General features: G+C 42.9%; 2 protein-coding genes across 2 annotated transcripts; one reads left to right on the plus strand and one right to left on the minus strand.

The window, feature by feature from the left end:
• Window positions 1-2,785: 2,785 nt before the first annotated feature.
• LOC306941228 (C-C motif chemokine 3-like) lies at window positions 2,786-4,392 on the plus strand. Its single transcript, XM_079526563.1, has 3 exons — window positions 2,786-2,940; window positions 3,216-3,327; window positions 3,925-4,392. Exons 1-3 carry the CDS (start codon window positions 2,850-2,852, stop codon window positions 4,031-4,033), a joined length of 312 nt encoding a protein of 103 aa, XP_079382689.1. The 5' UTR covers window positions 2,786-2,849; the 3' UTR covers window positions 4,034-4,392.
• Window positions 4,393-14,221: 9,829 nt separating this feature from the next.
• Window positions 14,222-15,055, minus strand: LOC306941083 (carbonyl reductase [NADPH] 1-like; the record flags this gene model as incomplete). The annotated part of the gene is made up of 1 exon (XM_079526388.1): window positions 14,222-15,055. One exon carries the CDS (start codon window positions 15,053-15,055, stop codon window positions 14,222-14,224), a length of 834 nt encoding a protein of 277 aa, XP_079382514.1.
• Window positions 15,056-16,410: the final 1,355 nt, after the last annotated feature.

Below are 16,410 nucleotides of genomic sequence, written 5' to 3' on the forward strand. Positions count from 1 at the left end.
GGTCCCCCTACCCCGGACCCCCGAGGGAGAAGGAAAGAGGACCTAAAGACTGTTTGAGTTATTATCTGAACGTGACCTGTAGTGAGCGTTTATTTTGCGTTATCCTTGAAAGCTGTTGAATTACCTGAACAAATAAAAACTTTAGGCCTAGAGCCCACTTACACCCGCTCTCCTGTGTCTTGGTTTGGGACAGATGCTACAATACCCAATAGTATCAGAATCCATTGAAAAATGTTTTCTGTCAATTATTTGGGGTTTCAACCTGACTTATCTAATATTGGATTCATTCATTGCAAGCAGACCACTAGGGGGCGAGCCCAACTCGTTTGCGATGGTTTTTGAAAACCTTATGTGCATACCTAACACCAATGATGACCATGCCAAAAGTCAAAAACGTGTCACCAAAGTGCACAATCTTGATGATTTTGGCCGAATTCCCTCCCAGTTAATTGTGCATTCACACTCTCCAAAGATCTGGTTTATAACGCTGTCATAGATAATAATATAATGTTTGAGGTTTTCGGTGTTGGTTTAGTTTTTGTACAATAGGACACAATCATTAATTTCCCCTATCCTTGTCTCTCTCCAGCTGCCAGTACGGTTCAGAATTGATTTTAAGATTCTTCGTTTTGGTTATTCCCCTCCTATATTAACATAGACCTTCTTACACGTTACACGGTCATAATCAAGGGTGGTTACTGCACAGGCCTACCGGGCCAAGGCCCTAGGGGCCAAAGAGCTTAGGAGGGCCCTAAGACATGACAAGAGCATTGGAATCTCTGAAATCCTGTTTGGGATGTATGGTGTGTCTGTGTTTTGTGCATCTATGCATGTGGGCTGCAGTAGTTTAATGTCAAGGACCCCCAAATTGACACTTATTAGCCTGTGGACCCCCATTTGAAAAGATGGATTTGTATGGCTCTAGCAGTGATTCTCAACCATTTTAAATCAAGGACCCCCAGTTTGACATGCATTAGGCTACGGACGGACCCCCATTTAATGGCATAATAGTTCAATGTATATTGTAAAATCAATGTTCATTTAACAATTTCACATTTGGTTCATAACTATCTATCATTTAGCTGGGGACAAGCTTCACTTCAACTGCTCACTCTTAACGTGTTGCTCAAGCCACTAAACCTCCACTCGAAACCTCTACTCAGGAAACACTAACCACCTCCTCATCCCCCGGAGTCCCCCACCAAGCTACGCAACATGCACAGGCCTTCTATTCAGCTGCCCCTCATACCAGTACTCACTAGTGCAGCGGTTCCCAAAGTGGGGTCCGCGGACCCCTAGGGGTACGCGACGCATAGCCAGGGGGTACCCGAAATAATTCTCAGAAAGAAAAAAAAAGAAAAAAGAAATTCAACTTTTTTTAACATTAAAATTATGTTTATCTATGTGGTCATTTCTGCCAAGTTGCGCAATAAACGTATTTTTTGTGTTGTTCATTGTGTTTCTCCCATGTTTGCTTTGGGCCAATAGCTGACATGATTACTAAAACTACAACATCAGTCAACCTGTCGTGACCCCAAACAGTAACAGCAGGACGCATGCTGCAGAGACAACAAAAAGACTCAGGACACTTGAAAGGTTTCTGCGGCCGCTTCAGATGAGGGGGTACCTGGAAAAATGTCTACCCCAAAAGGGGTACCTGGTCCAAAAAAGTTTGGGAACCCCTGCACTAGTGCACTAATGCAAGCAGGTTTGACCGTCCGATAGGAGTTTTCATATAGGTCGGGAGTGGCTTATTGTCGGCATCAGCCGGTAACACACGGGAGTCTGTCCCATTACAATGCATTGACTAGAACTCTGGGAGATGGATTGCTGAGGTGGAGCGCCACACATCAGCTCCCAGTACATATCGCATGACTTGCTGCACCCATTCCGAGCTATACTCATACGCTGAGTTGGCGGTGCCCGGGATCGAACCCATGAACTCGTGGTCCAAAGGCGAGAGCTCTACCCGACTGAGCTGTGTATGTGTTCAACAACACAGCCATGCAAAATAACATTGACATGCAGGTGTCGAAAGATTGCCATCCGATAGCAACGGTTTCTAAACTATTTGGATTGACTCCTGTTATGAAGCCAGAAATGTACTTCCCCCTCCTACAGTAGATCACAATACATTTCTAACTACTTTGGCCAATATTTACACAATTGATATAATAAATATGTATAATATAAATTATGACTTGATTTGACATGACTTGAAAAAAGTCAAACACAAACGCAACCTAAATCGATGAATTAGGAGGACATACAATGCTTTAGTGAAGGGCTAGGGCCATAAGTGTGCCCAAAACACATTAGAGCCCAATGTGCTTTTACGGAAGAAATCTGTCCCACACGCACAATGCGTGCAAGTAATAATGTGTTGCAGGTCTTGTATGTACATGTGCATGGCATGATATGCCTAAATAAATGAAATACAACAATACACATAAGAATACACATGTAGCATTGAAACGCCACAGCGTGCACAATAAGCAGCATGCATGTGCAGTAGACAAATTGATAGTGCACGTCATGTGCATCAGCTCGGCGCATCCTGGAAGCTTGCACATTGTTAAGATGTGGTATACTAACTAACTTTAAACCTTCCGTTCTGGATATGTGAACATTGACCACAGTTTGTTTCCACACACACACACGCACACACACACACACACACACACACACACACACACACACACACACACACACACACACAATTTCCTCCCATCTACGCAAATAAAGGGCCGATATAACAGAGAGAGCATCATAGATGTAGTGAAGCAGATAACGCGACAACTTCAGACTGCAGACTACAACCATATTCATTAATAACCATAGTAATAACGATGATGATGACCATGGGGATGAAGAAGATGCCAGTTATTCTAGTGGTCTGCGTGCTGCTGTTCTCATCTCTGGATGTCCTGGAAGCAGAGAGTAAGTCTATTTGGCTCATCTGGTTTTAATGATGATATAGAATGACGTATTTTTTTCTTGTTATTCCATAAACCTGCCTGTGTATGTCTTTCTAACTCTGTCTGTCTGTCTGTCTGTCTGTCTGTCTGTCTGTCTGTCTGTCTGTCTGTCTGTCTGTCTGTCTGTCTGTCTGTCTGTCTGTCTGTCTGTCTGTCTGTCTGTCTGTCTGTCTGTCTGTCTGTCTGTCTGTCTGTCTGTCTGTCTGTCTGTCTGTCTGTCTGTCTGTCCTGTTCCAGACAGCTTTGGTCCAGCCGAGTGCTGCTTCAAGTATCGCGCCGCACGCCTGCCTAAGGTCAAAGTGGTGACGTTTGAACGCACAAATATTCACTGTGCTAGCTATGCTGTTGTGTGAGTATTAAGCTATTCTTACACACACACACACACACTGCACACGCACGCACGCACACACACACACACACACACACACACACACACACAAATAAATATAAGCAGTAACTCACAACAGTTACCGTACTATTGGTATTGTATCATACCAATGGGGTTGTTTGCATAGTTTGTAGATTGAACCATTTTATCTAGAAATAAAGTCATGTAGGCGTACACTGGTTAAAAATGTGCTGCTGTGTGTATATTGAAATTGGCTAATGGGTGGGTCACTTTGACTAAGACATAACCATATTGTTCAATATGACTCAGACAACCATATAGCCCAGAGTTCCCACTTCAGACCCAAATATGGTGTGAGTCATCATACTGACTGTCATGACAGCATAACGTCAGGTCCGAATCGGATTGGCGCGGTTGAGGTTTGAGGTGTGAGGGCTGAGTAGTGGCCCAAACCTCTAGTCAGGAAAAGTTCCTGGTGGAGACCTATTGATCGAAACAACCAACAAGTCTGCTCTCAAAGGAACACACTATTCTAGCTGACCAAATGGAACACCTTTCTGATGAAAATGTTCTCTCCATCTCTCCGTCTGTTCCTAGGTTCACAATGAAGAATGGTGCCAAGATCTGTACTGACCCAACTCAAGAGTGGGTCCAGAAACTCGTCACCCATCTGGAGTCCACCGCACCATTTGAGGGTTCTGTGTGACCGTGGGCCACCCGATACAAAAAGGCTCCCGACAACCAGGTGTTTTTGTGACAATGCTTTGACATGCACGCCGAGCTTTGCTTTATGAGAAAAGGAACCGACGGGTCACCCATACCAGTTAACTATAGTGGCAACTGTAATTTCCTTTACACACCGGGAGTGAGACAAATAAACAAATGTTTCATGCATATTTCACATGAAACTGTTGAACTTTTTTTTTAATATATCTTCTGTTGTGGTTTATCGACTTTTTTATTGTTATCTTCTGTCTATCGACACATTTCTTCTATTGTATTCTATGCCTTTTTGATCCATGATCCATGTTTTTGGTATTTTTCCTTGTTCTTAAAAGGTGCTAAATAAATAAAGCTTTATTATTATTATAATTTGTCATTGTTTTATTTGCAGATGCTTTTATTGAAAAACGTAGAGGAGAGTTATTAGATCACTTTATGGCCACGTAATATTTGTGTTCTGTGTGTATGTATATATATATACAGTATATAGTATACTCATAACATACTATAAACAACAGTTTAAATTAATGTAATCGCATGAGATAAATGATCCAGTGTGTAACTGTGTAAAGACCTTTACTGTATTTTGGTGCAAGTGCTGAACATGCAGATCGACATTCAATACTGTATTATTTGCTACAGTACACAATATATCTACTGTATTAAGTTAGGATTACTGTACACTTTTGCATTTACGGTATACTCAGTATACATACAAACATTTATTTATTTATTTATTTATTTGACAGGGACCATGCTCATGAATCAACATTTCAGTTTTCACTTCCATGTAAATGTGCCAGAGTTAGCCATAAGCTAATTTTCATCTGTAGTCCCTGAGCAGGCTCTTAAAAAGGTAGTAAAACTAAACATACAATGACACGTGACAGTACAATACAATGCAATACAATACAGATAAAAGAAAGACAGTGTATAGTGTATAGTGTGCCAGCACAGCACACAACACCATGCGTTGATGCCATGTGTGCATATGTGCCAGCACCCAACACTATGTCCATACAAAAACACAATACAAAACATATCTGTAACTACTAACTACATCAGGGGTGGGCAACTATGATGATGGAGAGGGCCACTATATTTCCACACTCACTCCCTAAGGCCATACATTACTGTCGTAGCAAAAATAGCCGATCTACAAGCTCAAAACGCGTCGCAGCGCGACGCGTTTTGAGCTTGTAGATCGGCTATTTTTGCTATATTCAAATTGAAATCTTGAATAATTTTTTGCTATTTTCGAATTGGAATCCTGAAAATTTACATTTTTATGTAATTTCAAATGCCTTTAATTATACTTGTGTTGAGCAATGAGCTACTAATTTAGACTGAAGTAATTAAAGCGGGTCATGTTTGCATGTTGTGGAATTGTAACAGCTGAAACCAATATTATATCAGTATTCTGACATTCACCTGAGGGCCACATTAAGTGAAGGTGGGGGCCACATGTGGCCCCCGGGCCGCCAGTTGCCCACCCCTGCTCTACAGTGTTTATATATTGACTGGCTGTGTGTCTAAAATCTGAAAGTGTTGTTTCATCTTGACATTCTAATGATCACAAAAAACATATATTACAGTTATTTTACTTACTTTTATCAGGGTTAAAGGTCAAAGGTCATAGGTTAAAATTGTTAAAAATTGTAGAGTCCAGAGATTTTTAATTTGTGTGAATTTCAACCTCTGTGGGGGGTATTTATATGCAAATATCATGATCAATGGCATTGCAATGGCATTGAAATGAACATCAATGATGACGTTTAGGTGAAAAAAGATCATAATTATTTTTTTTTTTAATTAATTCAAATATGTTGTATTATTGCAACGCTGGGTGTTACAGAGTTAATTAAGCACTGATTAAATGGTTTTGGGGTGATTGACTTTGACTGAACTCTCTGAGGCTTTGTGAATGCAGCAGTTTGAAAATTCTGTCTTGTGTTCAAACTACAGACGGGCTGAACCCACGAGTCTGTAATGATAATGCAAATACGTATGCATCATCCTTACATTCTCTTCTGTCTCAGTGACATCTCAGCGTTTACCCAAACTTGCAAAAATAAATTCTGAATTAACCACTTAAGCCCTATTTAATAGTAGGAATTTGATCTATAAGCTCGGTTGTACAGCTGCAAATTTCATGAATTCTTTAAAGAAAAAAAAACCACTGTGAAACTGCATGTTCTCGCTAAAATAAAATGTGTGAAATCTGACAGGAAGTTTATTGCTTCCTGTTCTGCTCGTTAGTCGTCCTGAGAGAGAGAGAGAGAGAGAGAGAGAGAGAGAGAGAGAGAGATCCATTTGTACACTCTCCGAGTTAAATTAACATTGAGTTTACAAATTCAAATATAAATTGGGGGTCCCAGAGAAAGAAATGCCATAAAATGAGAGTTCGTATGTCAAGCTGGTTGAGAATCACTGCTAGAGCCGTAAAAACGTCTCTTATTGGGGTCCCCATGGTGTATATTTTCAAATGGGGGTCTGTGGGCTAATTAGTGTCAATATGGGGGTCTTTGACATGATAAAGTTCGGGAACCACTGTTCTACAGGGTCAGGGGCCTCGTAGTTTCACCAATGTTTAACCCATTAAGAGCAGTCAGGGACGTGCAGAGGCAATTTGATGTGCAGGGGCTGGAATTCAGGTCCATTTTAGGTCTTGTAACAGGGACACACCCATACTGCACACGACACCTCAAACATGGACACTAGAAAAGTGGTCCTCCAACATTTTTATGTCTAGGACCCCCAGATTGATTTATGTATATGGCCACAGACCCGTAGCTGAAAAGATGTACCAGGGGCAGCGACCCCACGATTGAAGGAAGTTATGTGACACATATTTTGAGTCGATAGTCTATTTTTAGTAGCCGATATAAGAGCTACTACGACCTCATAGCACGTCACTTAACGCACTATGTATATCTGCTGTAATATTTTAAGTCCAATATTTCCCCCCACTTTGAGAACCACTGCTCCAGAAACTAACACACCACTGGACCCGACATAGAACATATGCCACATCAACTCAAACTCAAGGAAAGACATAAAGCAGTCACACAAGACAACCTATTTATAGTGTCTTGAGCTCGTTAGCCAACCTAGTTCATCTGGTCCTCACAGGTGATGACACTCAGGCTCATCAAGGCTTCAGGGAGACGAGAGTGGAGATAAGAGAGGCAGTGGGTAGCAGAGAATTAGGTGACAACTGTGAGGGATTTTGTACAGGGGTCATCAATATGTCCCTATACTGCCATTTATCCGTGGCAAGACTTTGACTTGTCTGTGGCAAATTAAAGATTGTTTTTGTTTTGATCATAATTAAGTCCCAATTAGGCTACTGCATGAATGTTAGTCTGCAAGAAACAATGAGGGCTTGAGAAGCTCCCTACTCGATGATGACCCACATGCTGTTAACACGCTCTTTATCCCAAAGTTATCCTACTAGTGTGAAATGTGTAATGTTCGGTAATCACAAGGACGATACGATCAGTTCAAGTTTCCTTTACTTGGGTTTAATGAAGGAATCGAACAGGAGACATCCTGACATGTCTGGTGTGCAACTAGTAGTGCAGAAGTGTGTAGGCTGCACTGCACTGCCATCTATTGGCAAGAATGGCCACTGATATGGTGCACCCACCTTAGCTAGTAAGTTCAGTTCCAATGCAGTGACTGATGTGAATTGGATTCACATCAGTTACTGATGTGAATCCAGTTCCAGTGAGAACATTTTGTAATGTACTGATGATCAGTGATGGAAGAAGTACGCACATTGTTTACGTAAAGGACTACTTCACCACTGTTCAACCTATCTTCATATAATTGGTCCTCACTAATGTTCATGATAAAATGCCACTATTTTTTCTACTCAGTCTGTGTCTCATGGGAGGGCTGTGGGCAGTGAAAGGCCGGTAGTTTAAGGCCGGCAGTGTCGGTAGGCCAATCAGAGGCAGGCAGGGCGTTACCATGTCTATGCTCGGACGTAGAATAGAATCAGGCGTCATGCCTCGTCTTGATTATAGATAATAACAGTTTAACTCTGTCCAAGCAGACATTCTTGACATTCTAGTATTTTTTTTCTTTTTAATGTACATGCTGAAGATTAACAGTCATTTCGCCAGGGAACCCCCTGTAACAGTTTGAAAAACAACAGGTGGTCCCCAACATGTGCGTGCGCATGCAAGCACGTACACACACACACACACGCACACACACACTTATCTACAACCAGTCGTGTCAGTAATAGGAGGCATCTCTAGGCCCCTTTTCCACCAAAATAAGTTACTTCTTGCGCAAGCAGAGCGCGCAAGTAATAGTTTTCGTCCAGGACGATGTTTGATGCGTATGCGCCGTCCCAGTGTATGACGTAATGACTACTTGTGCCTGATACGGCAGTGGTGCCAGATTACATACATGTATACATAGGGGCATTACCTTTAATCCTCCCGACACTAAAACATATCGTCATCATCGAAAACCAATTACACCCTGGCATTGGGTCCTTCAATCCACATCTTTATTACCTCATCATTGAGAGCTAGTTAATGATATATAGACGTCATATGCTGGGACGATACATACGCATCAAAAGGGGTGCAAAGTAACCACAGTATACCGCTAATCAACTTACAAATTACATATACATATGGCATTTCCTTTAATCCACCCGACACTGATCGACATATACGTCACCATCGAAAGGGCAAGTGGCTATTTGGGCAAGTGGCTATGGCCGTTTTTAGCCCAACTAGTTTAACACATGCACATGCTACTGAAAGCAGAATTAATTTTAGGTAATTTTGCCTTAGTGTGCCTTAATAGGTTTTTGATGGTGGCCATATGGATTTGGGTCTCATGAATTTTCCCTGCATTTTTGCGATTTACATGGGGGCTAAATTTGTTTAATAACCCACCTAGATGACAAATCCATTGAGAAACGGCCTTTGCTCTCCGCGGTCACGGAACTGCCGTAAACGACCCCCAAATGTGCTTGGTCCAACGTCGGAAAATTACCTCATGGCAGCCAAATCTGAAGTATATGAACTTTTAATTTTTGTTTAGAGTATACAATGTTTGTTTAAAGGACTGAGGCACCCCTCACTTCACACGAGTGTGATTTTCTTTAATATGGTTTATATCACATCTGCATCTTCCAACCTGTGATACGCCCACTTTGGTTCCCACTTGTTTTTGCCCCTCCTATATACAGCTATAGAGATTTTTGTCCTAACACAAACATTAAAAGCCATTGACAATGAATGGAGAATTTACGTCATGTTTCTGAGCAAATCGACATGTTACGTCATGATGATGTACAATGATAAGAGCGAGCAAATCGACTATTTTTGTCCTTTTTTTTTTTCCAATTCCGAAATCAACTGAATCTGAACCAATTCATTTGGTTCAAAACTAGGCGGGAAGAAAGATGGGTTGAAGGAACCGGTTCAACCCTGCATGGTGGAAAGGGTTATTAGACGAGTGGTTATCTGCCTTTTCAGGCCGCGACCCTACAAAATAATCATATTTGAACTGGGACCCCATCTGAAAAGGTTGTGTCAGAAAAGACAATTTATGTTATTAAAAATCACACCCGTGTGAAGTGAGGGGTGCTCTTATCATCACACATCATCATATAGGCCATATATCACATTCCGTGATCACATTCCGTGCTCAGCCAATCAAATCATCACAAATGTAATTTCGGTCAATCATAATTTGCGTCTTCACTTTTCTACCCTCACTTTTGTCTTCAATGTTTGTGTTTACACAAACACGGAAAGCTGGGCATAGGAGGGCCCCTCAAAAATACAACATTATTTCCGAAATACAAGATTTTTCAAAAATACAGTACACACACAGCACGGCACACAGAGACGCACTGTGCGCTTGTATAGCTGCTATTTTTGAGTGGTGCAAACCACTCCAACAACTGGCTTTGTACCCGTGTACCCGTGTTTGTACCAAAAAAATTAGCATGGTTACTATGGTCACTGACATTACGTCAGACCACAGCTGATCAGGCTATATAAGACCTTGCACCACTCAGTTCACACAGGTGTGATTTTTTAAATAGCCACGGACCACAGTAACAAATTTAGCTGGGGACCCCTGGAACCCCTCCAAGGATCCACATCGAGAACCGTTGCTTCATCCTATCACCATGGTTGTACTTTTTTGTCTGAGACAAATTTCCCATGAGGCTGTGTGGCCCCGGGGGGCAGTAGCGCTAGGTAGACCGGAGTTAAAGCTCCCTCGTCCGGCAACTTTGGAGCTTTAGGACCGGCCATGTCCGTTCGCACCCAGCCTGGACAGCAGGCGTTCAAGAGTATCTGGTCATCCGGTCTCTCCTTGGACAGCCGACGGGCCAGGACCAGAGAAAGAAATGCCATAAAATGAGAGTTCGTATGTCAAGCTGGTTGAGAATCACTGCTAGAGCCGTAAAAGTCTTCTCTTATTGGGGTCCCCATGGTGTATATTTTCAAATGGGGGTCTGTGGGCTAATTAGTGTCAATATGGGGGTCTTTGACATGATAAAGTTCGGGAACCACTGTTCTACAGGGTCAGGGGCCTCGTAGTTTCACCAATGTTTAACCCATTAAGAGCAGTCAGGGACGTGCAGAGGCAATTTGATGTGCAGGGGCTGGAATTCAGGTCCATTTTAGGTCTTGTAACAGGGACACACCCATACTGCACACGACACCTCAAACATGGACACTAGAAAAGTGGTCCTCCAACATTCTTATGTCTAGGACCCCCAGATTGATTTATGTATATGGCCACAGACCCGTAGCTGAAAAGATGTACCAGGGGCAGCGACCCCACGATTGAAGGAAGTTATGTGACACATATTGAGTCGATAGTCTATTTTTAGTAGCCGATATAAGAGCTACTACGACCTCATAGCACGTCACTTAACGCACTATGTATATCTGCTGTAATATTTTAAGTCCAATATTTCCCCCCACTTTGAGAACCACTGCTCCAGAAACTAACACACCACTGGACCCGACAGAGAACATATGCCACATCAACTCAAACTCAAGGAAAGACATAAAGCAGTCACACAAGACAACCTATTTATAGTGTCTTGAGCTCGTTAGCCAACCTCGTTCATCTGGTCCTCACAGGTGATGACACTCAGGCTCATCAAGGCTTCAGGGAGACGAGAGTGGAGATAAGAGAGGCAGTGGGTAGCAGAGAATTAGGTGACAACTGTGAGGGATTTTGTACAGGGGTCATCAATATGTCCCTATACTGCCATTTATCCGTGGCAAGACTTTGACTTGTCTGTGGCAAATTAAAGATTGTTTTTACACATCATGTTTTTGTTTTGATCATAATTAAGTCCCAATTAGGCTACTGCATGAATGTTAGTCTGCAAGAAACAATGAGGGCTTGAGAAGCTCCCTACTCGATGATGACCCACATGCTGTTAACACGCTCTTTATCCCAAAGTTATCCTACTAGTGTGAAATGTGTAATGTTCGGTAATCACAAGGACGATCAGTTCAAGTTTCCTTTACTTGGGTTTAATGAAGGAATCGAACAGGAGACATCCTGACATGTCTGGTGTGCAACTAGTAGTGCAGAAGTATGTAGGCTGCACTGCACTGCCATCTATTGGCAAGAATGGCCACTGATATGGTGCAACCACCTTAGCTAGTAAGTTCAGTTCCAATGCAGTGACTGATGTGAATTGGATTCACATCAGTTACTGATGTGAATCCAGTTCCAGTGAGAACATTTTGTAATGTACTGATGATCAGTGATGGAAGAAGTACGCACATTGTTTACGTAAAGGACTACTTCACCACTGTTCAACCTATCTTCATATAATTGGTCCTCACTAATGTTCATGATAAAATGCCACTATTTTTTCTACTCAGTCTGTGTCTCATGGAAGGGCTGTGGGCAGTGAAAGGCCGGTAGTTTAAGGCCGGCAGTGTCGGTAGGCCAATCAGAGGCAGGCAGGGCGTTACCATGTCTATGCTCGGACGTAGAATAGAAGCAGGCGTTATGCCTCGTCTTGATTATAGATAATAACAGTTTAACTCTGTCCAAGCAGACATTCTTGACATTCTAGTATTTTTTTTCTTTTTAATGCTGAAGATTAACAGTCATTTCGCCAGGGAACCCCCTGTAACAGTTTGAGAAACATCAGGTGGTCCCCAACATGTGCGTGCGCATGCAAGCACGTACACACACACACACACACACGCACACACACACTTATCTACAACCAGTCGTGTCAGTAATAGGAGGCATCTCTAGGCCCCTTTTCCACCAAAATAAGTTACTTCTTGCGCAAGCAGAGCGCGCAAGTAATAGTTTTCGTCCAGGACGATGTTTGATGCGTATGCGCCGTCCCAGTGTATGACGTAATGACTACTTGTGCCTGATACGGCAGTGGTGCCAGATTACATACATGTATACATAGGGGCATTACCTTTAATCCTCCCGACACTAAAACATATCGTCATCATCGAAAACCAATTACACCCTGGCATTGGGTCCTTCAATCCACATCTTTATTACCTCATCATTGAGAGCTAGTTATACCAGTTATACCCTGACGTCATATGCTGGGACGATACATACGCATCAAAAGGGGTGCAAAGTAACAACAGTATACCGCTAATCAACTTACAAATTACATATACATATGGCATTTCCTTTAATCCACCCGACACTGATCGACATATACGTCACCATCGAAAGGGCAAGTGGCTATTTGGGCAAGTGGCTATGGCCGTTTTTAGCCCAACTAGTTTAACACATGCACATGCTACTGAAAGCAGAATTAATTTTAGGTAATTTTGCCTTAGTGTGCCTTAATAGGTTTTTGATGGTGGCCATATGGATTTGGGTCTTTTGCGATTTACATGGGGGCTAAATTTGTTTAATAACCCACCTAGATGACAAATCCATTGAGAAACGGCCTTTGCTCTCCGCGGTCACGGAACTGCCGTAAACGACCCCCAAATGTGCTTGGTCCAACGTCTGGCTTACGGAAATTACCTCATGGCAGCCAAATCTGAAGTATATGAACTTTTAATTTTTGTTTAGAGTATACAATGTTTGTTTAAAGGACTGAGGCACCCCTCACTTCACACGAGTGTGATTTTCTTTAATATGGTTTATATCACATCTGCATCTTCCAACCTGTGACACGCCCACTTTGGTTCCCACTTGTTTTTGCCCCTCCTATATACAGCTATAGAGATTTTTGTCCTAACACAAACATTAAAAGCCATTGACAATGAATGGAGAATTTACGTCATGTTTCTGAGCAAATCGACATGTTACGTCATGATGATGTACAATGATAAGAGCGAGCAAATCGACTATTTTTGTCCTTTTTTTTTGTTCCAATTCCGAAATCAACTGAATCTGAACCAATTCATTTGGTTCAAAACTAGGCGGGAAGAAAGATGGGTTGAAGGAACCGGTTCAACCCTGCATGGTGGAAAGGGTTATTAGACGAGTGGTTATCTGCCTTTTCAGGCCGCGACCCTACAAAATAATCATATTTGAACTGGGACCCCATCTGAAAAGGTTGTGTCAGAAAAGACAATTTATGTTATTAAAAAATCACACCCGTGTGAAGTGAGGGGCGCTCTTATCATCACACATCATCATATAGGCCATATATCACATTCCGTGATCACATTCCGTGCTCAGCCAATCAAATCATCACAAATGTAATTTCGGTCAATCACAATTTGCGTCTTCACTTTTCTACCCTGACTTTTGTCTTCAATGTTTGTGTTTAAACAAACACGGAAAGCTGGGCATAGGAGGGCCCCTCAAAAATACAACATTATTTCCGAAATACAAGATTTTTCAAAAATACAGTACACACACAGCACGGCACACAGAGACGCACTGTGCGCTTGTATAGCTGCTATTTTTGAGTGGTGCAAACCACTCCAACAACTGGCTTTGTACCCGTGTACCCGTGTTTGTACCAAAAAAATGAGCATGGTTACTATGGTCACTGACATTACGTCAGACCACAGCTGATCAGGCTATATAAGACCTTGCACCACTCAGTTCACACAGGTGTGATTTTTTAAATAGCCACGGACCACAGTAACAAATTTAGCTGGGGACCCCTGGAACCCCTCCAAGGATCCACATCGAGAACCGCTGCTTCATCCTATCACCATGGTTGTACTTTTTTGTCTGAGACAAATTTCCCATGAGGCTGTGTGGCCCCGGGGGGCAGTAGCGCTAGGTAGACTGGAGTTAAAGCTCCCTCGTCCGGCAACTTTGGAGCTTTAGGACCGGCCATGTCCGTTCGCACCCAGCCTGGACAGCAGGCGTTCAAGAGTATCCGGTCATCCGGTCTCTCCTTGGACAGCCGACGGGCCAGGACCATGGACAGAGCCGTCAGCCCGGCCTTAGACACTCCGTACGCCGTTTCGGGCCAGCCTCCGGCCTTGTGTTCGCCCTTCTTGGTCAGGCCGACGAACCGCCGCATCAGTCCCGCCAGCTCGTCCTCCGCCAGGCCCTCGCTGCGGAGTCGCTCCTGCAGGGCGGGGTTACACCGACTCAGTGCAACCGAGCCCAGGAGGCTGGAGACGTTCACCACGCGACCCCCGGGCTTGACGAGAGGCATGAAGCGAGCCAACATGTCTCGGGTGCCAAAGAAGTTGGTCTTCAGGGTCACCTCAGCCTGGACGTCGAACGGAGTGGTGTCCGCGACTTTGAACGCTATCCCGGCGTTATTGACGAGGACATCCACGCCTCCGTATTTTTCCGCAAAGTAATCCGCCGCGGCGGTAACGCTGTTCGGGTCGTCGATGTCCAGCTGGTGAAACATGGGCTCGAGTCCCTCTGAGGCCAGAGTCTCGACTGCCGCCCGGCCACGTCCACTGTCTCTGGCAGTGACGTATACGTGTCCTTGGAACTGCTGACAGAGGGCTCTGACTATGGCCAGACCTATGCCCTTGTTACTGCCTGTTACCACAGCCACCCGGACACTGCTAGACATGGTTTAGAATGGTCTCCTTGTGCTCAACGCGTGTGTGGTGTATGTCTGGCTGAAAACCTTGAATAAGACCCTTTCAAGGAACCGTTCAATGGAGTTCAACGGGCAGGTGGCGCCATCTTGAGAGGTTTTCTATTGCTATTACTCTTTCTACATAGGGGATGCCAAGTGATAATGTTGACAGCCTCTGTCAACGTTGTCACAATAGCGGTGGAACAGTTAACTGAAGTAATCAACTGAATCAATGATCCTATTTATACTACAATAGCCATGCGGGTAGTGGTGAGATATAATGTCCATAACGTTAATATAACGGGTGTAATAATGTCACATCCCTGACATTTCTTCCCACCATCTGCAGGTTTCCGTTATGTCACGTTACGTCACAGACGTAACGTGCGTGCCCATATGAGCACATACTTGACACTGGACACTTTCTGGTGAAAAACATTGCTTTTAATTTAATAAAATAAAAATGTTATTACCATATAAATTATAATATGTTGTCCCGTCTTTACTATTAGGTGTTCAAATTATTGCGTGAACGAATGGTGACATTGTTAATGAGGACATTGGTTTACAACCTTCCTCTGTCAAAAATTGTCAAAAAATCCATCCATCCAATCCACACGAGTACAGCAAGGAGCTGAAGCAAAAGCAACATTGTAAGATACTAACTAACTAAATTGCTGGATGTGGAATGACACAATCCATGACACATTAATCCATTAACAAATCATGTAACTCTGTCGTGTCACTGTCACATAGGTCAACCTTGGTGTGTTGTCATCCAACCCCAGCACAACATGTGGAGTAATAGAAATTATGAGTTTCCTCTATAAGTCTCTATATACTGTGATGTGGGGATAGGCTGAGTGTGGAACTCATTCTACTGCAAGAGAAGCAGGAATGGTGGTGGTGGTGAGACACCTATAGTGATCGATTGGACGGAATGATCCCTACACCACAAGAGTGTCACAAATAAAAGCTTTTTCTGCAGGTTACTTCATTTTCTTAGAAGCTTTAAATATGTGAAATCTACAATAAGTCTCAAAGTTTTAATTGCTATACTCTTGCTTAATATACTACTTGCTTATACTGTACTGTAAAGACATTGTCAGTGTCCCATCTCAAATATTCATTTCTTGCATGAAGTCAACTTGTTTAAATCACTGGGAATAAATAAAGTTTACCGTGCTAATTGTGTTGTTTTGATTGGCACCACTCTCCAACCAGGGGCCTATTTCACGAAACTTGGAATAGAGATTAAACCGGGATTTAACAGATATCCTGGCTTAATATATCCTGGATCAGCGATTAACTGGTTTCATGAAAACTGGTTAATCTTGCCAGATTAA

This window comes from Electrona antarctica (genome assembly GCF_951216825.1).
Source record: "Electrona antarctica genome assembly, chromosome: 17".
In the NCBI taxonomy this organism is placed as follows: domain Eukaryota; kingdom Metazoa; phylum Chordata; class Actinopteri; order Myctophiformes; family Myctophidae; genus Electrona; species Electrona antarctica.